General features: G+C 31.9%; 2 protein-coding genes across 2 annotated transcripts; both read right to left on the bottom strand.

Annotated features, from left to right (window-relative positions):
* Positions 1-10,102: 10,102 nt before the first annotated feature.
* Positions 10,103-11,400, bottom strand: LOC131619249 (uncharacterized). The gene is made up of 6 exons (XM_058890366.1): positions 11,111-11,400; positions 10,850-11,026; positions 10,654-10,758; positions 10,488-10,554; positions 10,316-10,411; positions 10,103-10,219 (listed from the first exon to the last, which is right to left on the bottom strand). Exons 1-6 carry the CDS (start codon positions 11,398-11,400, stop codon positions 10,127-10,129), a joined length of 828 nt encoding a protein of 275 aa, XP_058746349.1. The 3' UTR covers positions 10,103-10,126.
* Positions 11,401-12,128: 728 nt separating this feature from the next.
* On the bottom strand, positions 12,129-13,625 carry LOC131619248 (uncharacterized). Its single transcript, XM_058890365.1, has one exon. It carries the CDS (start codon positions 13,623-13,625, stop codon positions 12,129-12,131), a length of 1,497 nt encoding a protein of 498 aa, XP_058746348.1.
* Between the last annotated feature and the right edge of the window lie 5,342 nt (positions 13,626-18,967).

Raw genomic sequence — 18,967 nt, 5'->3', positions numbered from 1 at the left:
ATTCATCCGGTTACTATTTGACTGATGGATGGAGACCGATGCGTACGAAAAAGGGTATAATGACGGATGAAATGGTTAAAGACGACCGCGATGTCAAAAAGTTTACGGGATTGGTAGAAAGTTCCATGCGAAGTACTTTAAAAATTATAGGCTTAAAATTTAAATGTTTTTTTTTTTTTCAAATTGGATTGACTTTATTGTAGATCCATTACTTCTTTTTGTGTCCAATGAACAATTTAAGGAGGGAGTGAGCGTTGTAGAAATTTGAAGATGCAGAACCACTTTCCTTTTCCTTCTGTATCTTCAAATTTGATTATAGAAAAATGTTTACTAAAAAAGATCGGTTATAAAATCCAAAATTTGAAATCTTCATTTAATCAAGTGGGTGTAAATTTGATTATATTTATTATTTTCTTTTTAAAATCTAAAATTTTATAAAACATTTATTAAAAATGATCGGTTATAAAATCATTTACAGAAAGTTGCTAAGTTTATTTTGTCACAAAAATTATGGGCCTTAAAATCACTTAAAAAATTTAAAAACAATCATTAATTGTAGTAGATAAAGTAAACTGTTTGTATTAAAACAAATCTTTTGATTATTTCCCTCATAAATTGGAGAAGGTAAAGTAATAAAAATATTTGAATTTAATTAATTAAAATATTTTGCACATATTTTAACCCTTTTTCAAATTGTTACATCAATTGTGTAGAAACAAAATAAACAATTATTATTAAAACATTAGCAACAAAGTTGCAAATATTTTTTTTTAAAGTTTAATAAACAATAAAAAATAATCTGCAACACATTTTATTCTTCAATTGATTGACAATCTGAAAAATAAAATAGAATGAGAATTCATAAATAATTCAGGCCTGAGTGATTCAAATCTAAAAAAAGTTTTAAATTAACACATATCTAAAAGTAGTTATACATTTTTCTCTTTCGATAGAAAATTAAATCCCTATAATTAATATATTTTAATAAATTAGTAATATTAATTTGAAATTTCAATACATTATTTTATAATCACTAAAATAAATAACCATAAAACGTTTAATATTTATCACACATTATATTTTTAGTTAATAATAAATTTTTAATCAAATTTAAAAATAGGTTTTTAATGGAGTAATAAACTGAAACTTTTTATTTTTTGCAAAATATAATACATATATATATATATATATATATATATATATATATATATATATATATATATATATATATATATATATATATATATATATATATATATATATATATATATATATAATACATATATATATATATATGTATATATATATATATATATATATATTTTATAATATTTTATTAAATAATTAAGTTTAAAATAATTTATTTGAGAGAATAAAATCACTATAATAATTAGTTTTGATTTTGAGAATCAAATTACAAATTATAATTAATCTTAAATACATTTTATTAGAAAAAAGCTATAAATAAAATTAGTTTTAGAAAATTCAAACAGAATGTGTGGTTTATGAAGAAGAAAGAAAAAGTAGAAAAACCAGGTGATAGGAGAAAGAAGGAGTGAAGAAAAGGAAAGCAACATTGATGTGAAAGGAAGAAACAAAAAGCAGCTGGGAGATGATTAAGTTATCCCCGTGGCAAGTTTATGAGCAAGCAGCACATTTTGGTCTTTTCTAGAACATATAATTTTCTTATATGATAGATAGCATTACTCATAACTATATATAGTAAATTTTAGGGCTAGCATGTATTCCAACAAGGTCCAATATGCCCTCCCCACTTGATTAAATGAAAATGAAATGAAGTACCCACTTGATTAAATAAAAATGAAATGAACTAACCGAAACAAAAAAGGATTAAATGAAAATGAACTAACCGAAACATTGTTTAGAGTTTGCCAAGTGTCACTCCCGTATGCATTATAACAATTTCTTTCCATTCTATTTATAGTAACTTTTATTATTTCTTTATTTGTTTTTTATTTAATTTATTTAATTATTTGGTATATTTACTTAATTATTTATATAATATAATATAACATGAATTAGTTATTGGTTTCACTATAGGGAATCTGAACAATTTTTATGAATGATACTTTGTTTTTATTTTTCACGTGAAATAAGGAGCGATTGCACCATTGAGAGATTATTGCAATAATCTTATTGGCAACTTCTCAATCTTATCTTAGGTTTTCTTCAATCAATACAAAGCTGCCCCAAATTCACTCATTCCTCGCGCTATAAAACCATACATTCCCTTTTTTCAAGTCATCTATAATTCTCATGACAAACATTTCCCAAAATCCTCCATCATCCTCAACCAAGGAGAGTCCAGATCTATCAAGCTATGTAATTGTAACAGTGAAATTATATAATAGATTGGGATTAGGGTTTATGTGCGTTGAGGGTATTTTACTTAATGTTTTGATTGTTGAGTTGTAGAAAAGAGAAAAAGACAGATAAACAGAAGAAATGGGTATGCCGTGGATATAAAAGAGAATATTTGTTTTACACGTTACAAATAGATAGAGGATTTATTTTTATTTATATGATTTTTTAATTGATTTGATTTAGCTTTTAATTGCTTTTATTGGAATTAAAAAAGTAGATTAACTGGATTAATGAGAGAAAATGGGTGGTTTTCTCTGCTAGGGTTACGATGAACTTAGGTAAACGGGCGGCTGGCCGGCCGAAAAAACCGGTGGCAGCACGCTAGAAGAAAACTGACAGCAAGAATACTACCAACGTCATGGATGGGCCGGAAACAACTGAGGACAATATGAATTCTGATAAACCAGAGAGTCATGTTAAACCGTCCATGTTAAGAAAGGATGATTCACCAAAACAGAAAACAATTGAGGTTGAGGAACGACAACGATCACCTTCCCTTACATTGGAGCGAAAACCATGGGTGGATATTATTAAGGGGAACGGGAATGAAGAACGAGGAATGATGGTGGAGTTTATAGAGCCGGCTCTCGTGAATGGAGAGATGGAAGTAATCATCTATGAAGAGGATGTTGTAGGGGAATTAGCATATTGGGAGAATTTCATTATCTTGTTTTCCCTAGGGGAAAATCTATCTATGCATGCTGTAAAGAAGTTCATGGAAAACACATGGAATTTCGCCTCGTTACCGGAATTATATTACAACGACGAGGGATATTTCATAGTAAAGTTCAATAGCAATGAAGATAAGGAAAAGATCATGACCTCAGGACCTTACTTCATATTTGGACACCTGACTTCGAGATTAAGGAAGATTTGCTTAGAACTCTCCCTTTATGGGTAACACTACCGAATCTACCGTTACACTTATGGGGAGAAAAAAATTTGTCCAAGATTGCTAGCACCATTGGAAAACCTATTGCCACGGATGAATGCACAGCCAAAAAGTTAAGAATCTCGTACGCAAGAGTCCTAATCGAAGTTGATTTAACACAAAAACCATGAGAAACTATTTTTATTAAGAACCATAATGGAAAGACACTGTCACAAAAAATTGAATACGAATGGCGGCCGAAATATTGTCATACATGCTTAAGGATTGGACATGACTGTTCTACCCAGAAAAATGGTCCCATGCAATGTAAAGCTAAGGTGTGGAAACCATTAAAAAACCTGAAAGTGAAGCTCCCAGTGGTGAAACAAGTTTAGTTACACAGGCAGTAGCAGATGGAAAAAATGGTGATACAGGAAAATAAGAAGATAAATGCAAAAAAAAAATAAGAAGGAAGTTTGGCTCATGTTGGAATTATGAAGACAACTACATGCATCACGATAATGGAAAGGTGTGGTTATTATGGAAACCGGATACTGTGCATATTAGAGTGGTGAACATTGCTGGTCAATATATTCATGTAGAGGTTTGTACATTAGACCACATTATTCAATATGCTGCTACTATTATTTATACTTTTAATCAATTAGAGAAAAGGAAACTGTTATGGAAGAGAATTGGAGCCTTAATCATGAATGTAAATAGTCCGTGGATTGTAATTGGAGATTTCAACAACGTTCTCACAAGTCAAGATAGAATTGGGGGAAACAATGTCACTGAGGCCGGATATAAAGATCTTGCGAACATGATGCAAATTACTGGCCTGTTTGAAGCAAGGACTGCAGGTTCGCATTTTACGTGGTCTAATAAACAGACGAAAAATGCAATATATTCATGAATTGATAGATTGATTGGAAACATGCAATGGTTTCAACAATTCCTAGATGTTACAGTGGAGGTGCTATTGCCAAATATTTCAGACCATGCTCCATTGAAAGTGACTATGGTAAAACAACAAGTCAGTAGAAAAACTATGTTTAAATTCATCAATTGCACTACAAAAGATGAATCATATGTCCAGGTGATCACTAGAATTTGGCACCAAAAGATGGAAGGAACAACAATGTTTAAGCTTTGGGCAATGTTGAAAAATCTGCAGCCTATTCTACATAAGTTAAACAAAAAGTACACAAATATCCAGCAACAAACTCAGTAGACAAGAAGGGTTTTGGAACAGGCACAAAATGATCTTAATTCCAATTTATTTGATGCACAAGCCATTGAACATGTAAAGCATTGTACTGATCAGGTCACACGTTTAAATCAGCTTGAGGAATCTATCCTATTACAGAAATCAAAGGTAACTTGGCTTACATTAGGTGGCGGAAATAATTCGTTTTTCCATGCATCTGTAAAGGAGAAGAACAATCACAAAGGGATCCATACATTAACTTCCTTGACTGGAGAAATATTGAATACTCAAGATATAATTGAAAAAGAAATAAATTGAATTCTATACTGATCTAGTTGGTACAAAAGAAGCGGTCATGACAGGCATCGACCTGCCAGCCATTCGCAAAGGAAAAAATTTAAGCACCGACTCAACGAAGCGCATCATTTGACCAATTGAAGATAAGGAAATTTGGGAAGCACTTACTATTATTAGTGATAACAAAGCCCCCGGGATCGATGGCTTTAATGCTTTCTTCTTCAAAGCTTCATGGCAAATTGTGAAGGAAGATGTAAAGGAAGCAATCTTAGAAATTTTTTGATACTTGTAACATGTACCTGGCAGTAAACTGCTCCCTCGTCACTCTAATTCCAAAAACTCCGAAAGCATCTACTATCAAGGACATGCGGCCTATCGCCTGCTGCACGACGATTTATAAGATTATCTCTAAAATTCTCACTGCTCGATTGGGTGAGGTAATTGACACTATGGTCCATGAAAATCAATCGGAGTTTGTTTCGGGTAGAATTATTCACGATAACATCGTGATGGCGCAGGAACTAATTAGGGGATATAATAGAAAGAATATATCCCCTAGTTGTATGGTGCAAATGGATGTTCAGAAAGTGTATGACACATTTGAGTGGACAACCCTCCGTCACATTATGACTGAGCTTGGCTTCCCACAGATTTTTATCAAGTGGATTAGGGCGTGTGTGACTACGGTATCATACAGATTCTCTATTAATGGTATTCCATCGAAGATCCTTAAAGCTAAACGCTTAGACAGGGTGATCCCATCTCACCCCTTTTGTTTGTTCTTATAATAGAATATTTTCATCGAGTTCTGCAAAGTCTTCATCTTATCCTAGACTTTAATTTTCATCCAAAATCTAAACGACTCAAGATTGTTAATTTATGTTTTGCTGATGACATTTTGATGTTTGTTAGAGGAGACGTTAAATCTATCAAGCTAACCATGGATAAAGTTAGAGTTTTCTCGGACTCTACGGGCCTGAGAATGAGCATCCCAAAAAGTAAAATTTATTTTGGGGGTGTGAACGAGGACACTAATCAACATATCTAGCAGATAACAGGTTTTGCTATAGGATCTTTGCCTTTCAAATACCTTGGAGTCCCTCTTGCTAGTAAGAAACTGACTGTCTCACAATGTCAACCTTTAATTGAGAAAATGCTTACTCGGTTAAATCATTGGAGTACTAGATTATCATCTTATGCGGGCAAATTACAACTTCTGAAAAGTGTTATTTTCTCTATTGCTAATTATTGGATGCAAATTTTCCCTCTGCCGAAAAAAGTTATTACTCACATCAACAGTGTTTGCAGGAATTTTTTGTGGACTGGTAAAAAGAATAAATCTAGAAAAGCTTCGGTAGCTTGGGATCATATTAGTGATCCTATCTCAACAGGTGGTCTGAATTTAATTTCTCTTCTGGAGTGGAATAAAGCAATTATTGGGAAACTTCTATGGAATGTGTGTGAGAAAAAAGATAGGTTATGGATAAATTGGATACATTCCCATTATTTAAAAAAGGTTGGTCCTGAATTATATTGTCCTGGTTACCATTGCTCTTGGATCCTCAGAGCTATGTTTAAACACCGGGACATCCTCATGCAGTCAGAGGTCTGGAAGGGATTCCAAAATACAGGTAATATGTTACGAGGAAAATTTATCATATGTTGAGAGAAAAAAGACCTAAGGTGCACTGGAGGAAACTCTTCTATAGTAACATTGCCAGACCAAGAGCTAAATTCATTCTTTGGTTGAGTTGTTTGGAAAGACTTCCCACTAAAGATCGTCTTCTCCATTTTTGTGTCGCTAATGATGATAAATGTATTTTTTGTGGCTTTATTGAGAATTTTAACCATTTATTTTTTGAGTGTGCTATCACAAAAAAAGTATGGTCTGATATCCTTAATTGGATTAACGTGGTACATACACCGGGGGTTGGAGCACATAATTGAATTGGTTAATCCAAATGGCTTGTGGAAAGGGAAGCAAGAAAAGCATCCTGAGAACAAAGATCATATTTCAAAACAAGAAGGTGGGCTCTCTACATAGCAGCGATGTGATTGTCATAATCCATATGAGAGCTAGTAATAATAGTAAGCTGAAAAGATATTGTACTAGAGTTTAGCTGGTGTGTCTTTTTGTCTTTTTGGCCTTTTTGTCTCTTAGATGCCTGGATCGTCTGATCGGCTTGTAATTTTACGTTATTTTTTGGAATAAAATTCTTCTTTGATAAAAAAAAAATGGGACTCACTTTTTTGGAGTGAGAAATGTATATCTTTGTTACATTTTCCAGATTTTATTTTTTAATCACATTTAATAAATGGACAATAATTACATTTAATTGATTTTTATGGAGTTTAATTGTAGAGATAGGGAAAAAATGTATGTTTGGTTCCAAGAGAGAAGTTTTTTTTTCTTCTTTTTTATTGCATTTGATTTTTATTTAATAAGAATTTTTTATTGCATTTGATTTTTATTTAATAAGAATTAAAAGTTTTATAAAAAATAAGTAAGAATGGAAAATGAGAGACTTAGGCTTTTCTATTAATTTTCATTTTTATTTCAAATATAGTATTTAATTGAAGGAATGTAATGTGGCACTCTTTTTCGGGTAGGTAAGATAGTTTTGTTTTTATTTTATTTTATTTATCTGTTATTCATTTAATTTGATTTTGTTATTCTATTTAATGGAATAATGTAAGGTGAGTTATTTTGAAAGCCTATTTAAAAGTCTCTTTCTTATTAATGTTTTTAATTAATTCACATTACTTAAGAAACCTTATAGCTCGCATATATATGACCATTTAGACCAACCTATTTAGCATTTTTTTTAATATATATGCATATATAGACCAATCTATTTAACGCTTTTTCTAATATGTATGCATATATAGGCAAACCTATTTAGACTAATTTTAATATATATGAAAATATAGGTCGGCCTACAAGACTTTATAGACTTTTTTAATAGCCTAGGTCCGACCTATTTTATTAAATAGGCTTTTAAAAAAGCTCAAGTCTGGCCTTTTTATCAAATAGGTATGGCCTGACCTGACCTTAAGTAGGCTAGGCTATTGGCCCCTGTAGGCCGGCCTGGCCTATTCTCATCCCTAGTTGCAAAGCACCAATTTTCCACCTAATGTATCCACCCACTTTTCTTTTTTGTTTTCTTTTAGTGAATGAAATAATATATTTTTATCCATAAATCAACTATTATTACATATCATTATTACATATTAATATTATTATTATTATTATTACATATTATTATTTATAATAAAATATAGTTAAAAAGGAAAATATTTAAAAAATAATATGGAGATTCAATGGTACATAGGTCCTCTAAAATGGTAACATTTATACTAAAAATTGATATAATATTTGTTTTAACAAAAAATGTAAGATAATTATGATGTATAGAAATCACAACTGAAAAAAAATAGATAATTATATATTTAATTTATTTTATGATGTATTAAATATTTATAAGAAATATGAATAAATGTAAATGTATAATATATGAATTTTATATTCATATGATATTTTTGTTAATGTAAATTCATAATATATGAGTCTTATGTATCTTTGTAAAAAACAATTCTTAATTTTAAAACTTGAGTCAATAAATAAAAGTTATTTTTAATATTTGGAAAATTCTATCTCAAAAGTCAATATTTTTGGAAAACGAATAAACTATCAAATATTTTTAATTGAATCCTTTGAAATGAGAGAAAATATTTTTATTATGTTTAAAATTCTATTGAATCCTTTTATCACGTGCCTCGCACGGAGACGTGCCAAGGCCGTGAGTATATATCCTTAATCATTATATAGTTATTTTGAAATTCCTTATAGTCATACTGATCGGAATCAATCATATTAAATTTAAACTCGTGCCTCGCACGTGTATACACACTAGTTTAAATAAAAACAAGATATAAAGAGATCGGAACGAGTGAAAGTCAGGTGCACGTTTGATTAGAAAAATAAAATGAATATATTAAAATGATTTATGTGCGACGAAGTTTAATAAAAATATCTGAAAATGTTCAAAAATGCAAATACAAATATTCGGTTAACCATGTTCTGGCGGATAAAAATGCGACTGCAAATAGAGTAATTGATTGATACAAAATTGTTGAAGAACAACAACATACATGCCTAAACCTTTTCTAGGACGTGTCACTTTGTCAAATCAGTCAGTAGTTTATCAAACTTAATCTTGAAAACTTTTAAGACAATATCAGAGCGATCATGCGACTTTAAGTTTTGCTTCGACCAATTAGTGTTGCACGTGAACATTATAAACATATCTTAAAAACCAATTGCGCTGGATATTGACATACCATCAAAATAACGTTGATCCATATAACATTTGTTGCCAAAGAAAGATGATGGAAAAACATATTGCTTCCCTATTTTGACATCATTGTTGTTTTGTCCGCTACCAGATTGTTCGCTTAATTTGTGATATTTCCCAACTCTCAACTTAAATTGATTCTTTCTCAACCAACTAAGATGTTCTGATTTCATCATTGTGTACCACCAACCAATAATAGTTGGAATAATCTTCTAGAATATAGTAGAGTTTTAGCTTTGTTGCACCGCTCGTGTAATTGGAAGCATTGCCAATCACTAGTACAGAAAATAGTTTTTACATCGGGCGAAAAAGACTTTTTACATCGGTTCTAGGCCCGATGTAAACACAGGCGATGTAAAAAGTCTGAGACATTTTACATCGGGTCAGAGCCCGATGTGAAAGTCACCATACCACATCGGTTGATTTCATAGGTCTGATGTGAAAAACAATAAAAAAATTTATTAAAAAAAAAATACGCAACCTTTTACATCGGTTTCTAAACGTGGCCGATGTAATAGACTGCTTTTCACATCGGTTTAGGGAAAATGTCTGATGTGAAAAATATTGAAATTTTTTATTTGAAAAACATAAGCCACATTTTACGTCGGATATAATTTTACACCGATGTAATAGACTGCTTTTTACATCGGTTTTAGTAAAGCCCGATGTAAAATGTCTTATGTTTTTTACCACATAATGGCTGTTTTTCCTATTTTCCTGTTTTAACCTGTAATTTTTTCTGTACCTAATTTTCAATATAAGATTCATATACCACACAGACCAAAGAGGTCGCTATATATTTTTTACTCACAACACACAGACCAAATAGCTAAGATGCATATATATGTTCGTCAAAATATACAAAAATATTAATCTAGAATAAACAAGTGTTCAAAATGATAAGAAAGGTTTACACACGATTTTCTACTACAAGATAATTATCTCAAAGAAACATAAAGTACTTTCGCGCACTTGGGAAACCAACACGCATCCACGAGAAACATAAAGTTATCCTTTATATAACTCAAAGAAACATTTTGCCCAACGGAGTCGCAAATCATACAAATCTTCTTGTGTCAATTCTGTAGGATCATTAAATACCTACAATACATAAATAACAATATAGAGTTATTCTTTGAAAATTCCTATTAAGTTGCAAAACGCAAAGTAAATAACAAATTAGAGTTATTTTATTACCTGCATCCAAGATTCAGTTATATTGGCAGAGACAATATCCAACATATTTTTCATCACATAGTATCCACAATCAGTATTGTTATGTTGTTTCCTTGACTACAAAATGAAAGACATAATTAATGAATAATTATCATAAAATTAAATATAGAATTATAATTTACATCACACTTACATCGGGCTTAAGCCATGTAATAGCCTTTTTTCTATTGCCATTTGAAATTTGATGAACCTCAAAAGCACTGATTCAAATAAAACTCCATATTCAGCCACATATTCAGCCACATATATATATGATATATACTATATTATAACAAAATTCACATAAAAGATAAACTTACGTTGAAATAATTTTCTTCGTGTTTTTATCAACATCCCAATTAAGTGAACAAAAGAAGACCACAGTATTCTCTCTTGGACACAAGACAAATAATTGCCAATGTTCTCTGTACATGTGTATGGAAATACAAAAAGTCAAATAAAATATCTATGTTATCAAAATTAAAAAATAGAAAACAGAATTTCATAAAAACTTACGCATGAACAAGTGGTAGTAAGTAGCAAACTTTGTTTTGCGACATCAACTTTTCTTGTACGTATTTCCTAACATCTACTAAAGATTTCGGCACATCATCATTATATATACACATAGCAGGATCCATAATTCCATACACTTCTGATGTGGAATTATCAATACATAGACGATGAATATACCTGAATAATTTTAAAATAAACATTAGATTCAAAGTGATGGAGATATAACCTATTGAAAGTAATAAAAGAAGAAAATGTACTCACGTGCTCCAAACTTGTAGAGTAGACACGTCAAGGCAATGAAAACCCATCAACAACTCTCTGATACACTTAGCTGACATATAAAAATGAATGGCAGAGTTACAATGACTTAAATCCATTTCCAAGTGGTTGTCAGCCATTTTCAGAACCATGAGTAACAATCTCTGAACATCGTCAACTTCAACCTCTTTGGTGCTTCCTTTTGCAGCTGAACAACTTCCTTTTCCGCTTGCTTCGACTAATTCCATTTTTTCAACGCATTTAGCATTATTAGTACTTTGCGACAAACCCATAGACTTAAGTGTCTCCATAAAAGATTGTTCCAACGCCTTGCACTTTTGATCAAAATCAGCTCTAAGTTTTGCTTCCAATTTTGATGAAAGTTGTTCAAGTTGTTCATTCACAACCTAGTTATAGTCTTCCTAACATTGTTAGGCAATATCCCACGAATAGCCACTGGTAGTAGTTGTTGCATTAAGACATGACAGTCATGAGATTTTAAGCCAACTAATTTGAGATCTTTAACCGATACAAGCCTCTTGACATTTGATGAGTAACCATGCGGCACTTTGATACTTTCTAAACACTCACAAAAACTTGTTTTCTCTTTTTTCGACAAAGTGTAGCAGGCAGGAGGCAAATACGTCTTGTTACCTACATAATGTTATCATCAAGAATTTCAACAATTAAAGTTATGAAAATGCTATTTTAACATCAAAAGGTAATGATAGCTTAATTTGAACACATAGTAGGTACCTATATATTGTGGAGTTAGCTCTTCTCGTATACCCATCACGCCCAAATCTAGACGAGCATTAATACCATCCTTTGTCTTGCCTTGAATGTTGAGAAGTGTTCCGATTACACTATCACATACATTTTTCTCCACGTGCATCACATCAATACAATGTCTTACCTCAAGACTAGACCAATATGGAAGATCGAAGAAAACCGACCTCTTTTTCCATATATTTTTCGCAATAGGCCGCTTTTGGTACTTTCCAAAAACAGCAGTAATGCCCTATTGTCGTTGATAAACTTCCTCTCCAGTTAAGGGCTTTGGAGCAACACCATACTCTTGTTCCCCATTGAAAGCTTTCCGCAATCTACGATATGGATGATAACGATTTAGAAATTTTCGATGCCCGAGATAAACAGTCTTCTTTCCTTTTTCAAGCTGATGGTAACATGTGTCTTTTTCACATATAGGACACGCTTTATGCCCTTTAACTTTATACCCAGACAAATTGCCATATGCCGGAAAATCGTTGATGGTGCAAAACAACATGGCACGCATATTGAACTGTTCACCAGAATGCGCATCGAAAACATCCACCCCTTCCTCCCACAACACTTTTAAATCATCGATCAGTGGACTTAGATAAACATCTATGTCGTTTCCTGGTTGTTTTGGGCCCGAAATCATCATGGATAACATCACATATTTACGCTTCATGCACAACCTAGGAGATAGGTTGTAAATCATCAGAAGAACTGGCCAAGAAGTATGGTTAGTATTTAGATTACCAAACGGATTCATTCCATCAGTAGAAAGTCTAAGTCTAAGGTTTCTCGACTCTTTGCCAAAATTTGGAAACAAAGAATCTATTTTCTTCCATTGCAAAGAATCAGCTACATGGCGGATTTGTCCATCACATTTTCTTTCTTCTGCATGCCATCTAAGATTCTTTGCATCGTTTGCATTAGCGAATAATCTCTTGAACCTTGAAATTATTGGTAGGTACCATACCACTTTCGCGGGAGGACCCTTTTTGACCTCATCATCATCACTAGATTCACCATGTCTCTTTTTGTAGCGTGACGCCTTGCACTTCGGACAATGGTTATAGTTTACATACTCTTTTCTGTATAATATGCAATCATTAGGACATGCATGTATCTTTTCATACTCCAAACCCATCGGACACAGTATTTTCTTCGCCTCGTAATAACGACTTGGCAGTACGTTACCTTCTGGAAGCATTTGCGTCAATAGTTCAAGCAATTCGGTAAAACTTTTGTCGGTCCACCCGTTAATTGCCTTCAGATTAAACAATTTTAACACGGCTGACAAACGTGTAAAATTTGTGCATCCCGGGTACAAAGGTGTATCCTTGTCATTGCATAAACTATCATACGCATGTGCCCTCTTAAACGAATCTTGTCCAATATCACACATCATGTCTTCCAGACGATCATCCATTTCTACACTAACATTATCTCTTTGGGACACATTTGAATTTTCTACCACTTCCCCGTGCCATATCCATTTTGTATAGTTTTGACAAATCCCTTCACAAATTAGATGATCCATGATTTTTTTCTTACTAAGTTTTGGTTCTTTATTTGCACAACGAACACATGGACAGAAAAATAGCGTAGGGTGACTATCTTCAGCATTACTTTTAGGAGGAGGAATATCTTTTTTAGCATTACTTTCAGCAAACTCTAGAAATTCCATCACCCCATGTTCGTACTCATCACTTAATCGATTAGCTCTCATCCAACTACGATCCATACCTACAACGTAAACTTAAGAACAACTCAAACATTGGTGAAATTCGTATGAACTCATTTTGTAATATATATATATATATATATATATATATATATATATATATATATATATATATAATTGTTATAACATATGTTATGAGGGACAACACTTTAGGCTCACTAAAGTATTCTTTTAATTAATACTTAGAATAAATTCTAAGTATAGTTTTTATATAATATCAAATAATGGTTATAGCATATGTTATGAGGGACAAAACTTTAGGCTCACTAAACTATTCTTTTAATTAATACTTAGAATCAATTCTAAGTATAGTTTTTATATAAAAAATAACAAAGAGAGCAAAGTAATTTTACACAGGATTTCAAATACTAGTATATGGGAGGGAGTACTAGTAACATATACTAGTATATATTTTAAATAATGTAACATACGTTTAAAAAAAGTTGGCCGAAACCGAAAATAAAATGCACCATCAGCTCTGAAAATATTATTCCACTCAAGAAACATTATTCACACTTGCAAAAATTCAACACGATTCAAGAGTTATGACATTTTTGAATTGAAACCGGCGTACCGCGTGCGTTTTGTAAAATTGGGAAAGAAGAAAACAAACTAGCATATAGCAGCAAATTTTCAGCAAGTAAGAGCAACAATTAACCTATAAACAAACTCTACTATCACCTTGGATCAACACTAAACAAATACACCAAACGCTAGACCAAATTTCTTTCAACAAAACTAAGTTTTTTATGAGTTAAAAGTAGTGAAAATACAACACAATCTAGCCACAAAAATAATGCACTTTAACACCTCTACAACAGTCCCAACAAGTCATAAAAACACACATAAACACAAGACAATGATTCATGGTGATTGAAACAAAAGAACACACAATTGGCAAGTGAAAGAATTGCATTGAAACAGGATTTTTTAGCAAAACAACAAGTATTAACACCATTAATCCACATATTTTTTTAAAGCATTTTCATATGATAAGCTCAAGCATTAGCACAAAACAAACATTATACAATCATGAAACAAAACCCAACCACATTAGTTTTATCACATTTTTAACAAACATCAAAACCAAATACGTAACTTAAGCATCGGCCAACACCTCTTTTATGCAACATCTTAACAATTAGAATCATTAACAATTAAACATCAAGTATTGCCAAGTGATTTCCACCAACAAAATCAAACCCACCATTGCACAATTCACCTAAACATGACATGAACTAATTTTCCAGCAATATTAAACCAATGAAATAGCACTAAAAAGTCAACAAATCAACACTAAAACATCACCGAAAAAACCAGCATTTATATGCTTATGCAACCATGATTTCTATGCATTTTAAAGTGCCAAAACATAGACAAAAACACCATAAACTTCCAGCACTATCTTAGTTCATATCAACACATTTTTTACTAGTTTTCTTGAACAAAATTCAACAACAATCAACACTGAAAATTTACAACAATTATCCATCAACCACACCTCGAGCAATTCTTATTTATCTATGAACACAACAATTAACAATCAAAATTCTGGTTTATTAGTGTTTTAAAACAGTCCCAAAACATCTTGAAATCACACTTAAACATCACACAAAAATTAGAACTCAAACACACTTTGTTTATATATTTTCTCAAACATTTTTGTGAAGTAAAACTCAAGCACTAGCATACTTTAATCTCTCATGAATCAACCAAAAATTAACCACACTCCAACGAGTTCAAATATATCCACCAAACATGTTTATGTCATACAACTTCAACATTCATGGATCAACAATTATGCATAAGAACTTCTAATTCAAGAATAGAAGCATCACAACAACCATAAGTAACTTCACCATTTTGTCCAAGCCTTTTTTATCAACTTTCTAATGCAAGAATAACAACTTATGACAAGCTCATCAATAGAGAAAACATTCAGCTTATACACAATCTAAAATAGACTCCCAAAACAAACACCAATGCTAATATTTCCCAATTAAGCTCAACACAGTACCCCCATTAGTTGCTTAATTAACATCAAGACAAATATTCAAACCAATTTTCAGCATTGAGTCTATTTTAATCACACTTTTTCCAATCACAAACCATACTGTCATGTAGGTAAACTTGGACTGTGAACAACTCATCTAACTGACACTTGAAACAAATCAACAACACACATGGAATTTCCAGCAGTATACACAATTAAACAACACCACCACAAAAAAAAAATCATCATCTTCACACTAACCCAATCAAATTAACACAAGTTTACTTTCTCGTTCACTCTAGCATTGAACATTTCACCGTTTCATACCCCAATGCAAGGTATTGGGGGTTTCAGACACATTTGTCTAGAATTTTCAACGATATTGATAGTAATATAACTGTAACCATGTTCTCAACCACAACAACAATTTAAACCCTTGTTAACACGAAATTCGGAAAAAGTTTTAGGTTGCATTTCTCAAACTGAGCAAATACGAAATTCGGTGTTTTTGAAACGATAGGGTGAATACGAAATTCATATAACCGTAACAAAATGAGCAAATACAGGAAAATGAAAGCGTGAATATCATAGAATTATGATGTGAATTGGAAAGTTTAAGAGAGATAACTCACTGGAAGGGAATAATGAATGAGTTGCAGATGAGGATAGGGAGAGTAAGTGTGCGAGTGGTGTTTGCCGCTGCTGCAGTGGGTTGTTTTCAATCCAAGGACGAGTGAGAAATATTTGAAGTTGGGTAACCAAGGCGAAGGTCGTAGCGGCGCGGCGGAGGCGAAGGTCGCGCGCGGAGGTGTTGAGGGAGGTCGCGCGGAGGTGGCAGCAGTGGAGGTGAAGAAATGTTACGCAGGCTGTGAGGAGTGAAGAAAGTTACGCAGAAAAGAAATAATGTTTTGTGAGAAAGGAGGCTAGGGTTTAGGAAAAAGTGGGGTACTTTTCCCATCGGTTTTCACATGGGCCGATGGAAAAGCCCTTTCAGAAATACTTTTCCCATCGGGTATGAATTGGGCCGATGGAAAAGTCCAATTAAAAAGACTTTTCCCATCGGTTATGAATTGGACCGATGTCAGAGACTTTATAAAATATTTCCCCTTATTTACAACAATGCCACCGTGTAGTTGTTTTTTATTTTTTAAGTTATTTTTCCCATCAGCTCCATTAAATGTCTGATGTAAAATCCCAAAATTAATATTTTTTCACATCAATTTGTTTTAAAACCTGATGTAAAATTCTTTGACATATCTTTTTCCCATCAGTTTTATTTATACCTGATGTAAAATCTTATAACCAAATGTAATATTTTTAGTAGTGAATCCTACACACTATGTTTGGATGAGACAATTAAGAATTTTCAAGGAATTTAAAATTCTAAGCAATTCAAATGATTCAATTGAAATTCAATCAATTTTAAATCCTTTTGTTTGGAGAAATATTAAAATGATTCATTGTTAAATTTTTTGGTCATTTTCATCCATTTTAAAACATTTTGGCCAAATTTAAAATATGAAAAATAGGGACTAATTTGCAATTTTTGGAAAATTTAAGGGACCATTTTGTAAATTTGGAAAATTATTAGGGACTTATTTGAAATTTTATGAATTTTTTTTGGATAAATTTATAATTTTAACAAAATATAAGGATCATTTTGCAAATTTAGAAAAATTAATAATAAACAACTTAACACTCAAGTTATAGAGCAATTTCAAATTCTTTACTTTTTTTGATGTCACTTGAAATTCTTGAAATTTAACTTGAATAAAACACTTCATAAATTTATATCATTTTAACCATTCTCCATATTTTTCATCCAAACAATAAATTTTGGTCAAATCATTTTCAATTCCCTCCAAAAATTACTTTTTCTCATTAAAATGCTTCATCCAAACACACTCTTATAGTTTGACGATTTTGTTTTGTAACCACAATTTCATGTCCATAATTGTGTAGTATATTTGACATGTAACCATGCTCATTATATGAAAATATCAAAGGATATTGGTAACCTAGATAACTTGTATGAAACTCATTAATTCTTTGCCAATGACCATCACATGCTTCAATAATGATGTCTCTTTATGAAGCTGGATCTATATCACCAACAATAAGAGCAGAAATTTTAGAGATCGTTGGTACGTTGTAGACACGGTTATCTCCAGACTGATCTGAGATAAGCTTCAATACTGAAAGAAGTGGATGAAAACTTTGCATTGTAAGTTCTAATGTTTTCTTGAAAAATTTTGTATTCAAAATTTGTACTATAAAAAAATAGTGCCTACAGTGGATGTGGTGACGGTTTTAGAAAAGGGATGACAACTTTCCCACCTTTGCAACGTAACTAAAACTTTAGAATATTAAGTGCCTTGACTTGTTGTTGCGCACTTGATACCACATTTGTGCTTGACAATGTTGGCATTCCCATATAGCATCGCCTATGTCTAAGAATTATGTTATGCATAAAATTGAAAAGTAACAATAAGTCGGCATAAAAATTGAAGTTTATACATCATAATTGAGGGATATAAAATATACCATGTTGAGTGAGTCAGGTAAGATCTTAGAATCTATGAAGCACGGACACCCTTATAACGACTTCGACACTGATACGACGACACTATTAATAATTTGAAAAAATAAATAAATCAAATGTAATTGCAAGTGTCGGTGCAGGTGTCCGTCATCGACACAGACACTGACACGCTATTAGAATTAGAGTGATGACTGATACTACTTTCACAATTAGAAGTAGGCGTTCAAGTATATCATTATGAGTGATGTTATTCCTAACAAGGGAGACAAAGAAATTATTCTTCGTTTGTATGGTTGTAGTATTAAACTTGTTGAACAGATTATTACCTTCTGGATAAGTCAATATTGGTCATTTAGGGTTATTGTCTCTCCGGTGTCTTTGAGAATAAGGAGTGTGATACAGGTCTGATCTTAATGATGAAAGTGGTGTACATGAAGATGTAGTAAAGTTTATTGGAGGAATGCAATGAGGTTGAGTATTTTCCTTATTAAAGTTAGTTGCATTATACTTTTTGGTCAACATTATTAATCTTCTTCTTTTGCGGGTAATAGAAGCATGGGTAGCTATAGAGTTATCATCACTCATATCCATTAAATGTTTGGAAGAATGGCATACATAGGAAGAAAAAATGCAATTTAAAGGAAACACGTTAAATATGTCAGTTCAAAGGAGTAAATAGATGTAAAAGAACTATTACAATGTATAATAAATGCAGAGAAGAATGAAATAAGAAATTGAATTTAAAATAAAGTATAATATTAGGTGATTAATCATACTTACTTGAGTGAGTGTATTGTTATGTCGCAG

The sequence above is a fragment of the Vicia villosa genome, linkage group LG7, assembly GCF_029867415.1.
Source record: "Vicia villosa cultivar HV-30 ecotype Madison, WI linkage group LG7, Vvil1.0, whole genome shotgun sequence".
Classification (NCBI taxonomy): Eukaryota; Viridiplantae; Streptophyta; class Magnoliopsida; order Fabales; family Fabaceae; genus Vicia; species Vicia villosa.
The sequence above is the reverse complement of the archived record's forward strand: the minus strand, read 5'-3'. Positions and strand labels throughout refer to the sequence as shown.

What these genes read in the sequence shown, in the direction of transcription:
- LOC131619249 (XM_058890366.1), bottom strand. Translation starts at nt 11,400, where the DNA reads ATGGGTTTGTCGCAAAGTACTAATAATGCTAAATGCGTTGAAAAAATG. An exon ending in TTACTACCACTTGTTCATGC is followed by an intron (nt 10,759 to 10,849) that starts GTAAGTTTTTAT and finishes ACACATGTACAG; the next exon opens with AGAACATTGGCAATTATTTG. An exon ending in ACGAAGAAAATTATTTCAAC is followed by an intron (nt 10,555 to 10,653) that starts GTAAGTTTATCT and finishes TATTTGAATCAG; the next exon opens with TGCTTTTGAGGTTCATCAAA.
- LOC131619248 (XM_058890365.1), bottom strand. Translation starts at nt 13,625, where the DNA reads ATGGATCGTAGTTGGATGAGAGCTAATCGATTAAGTGATGAGTACGAA.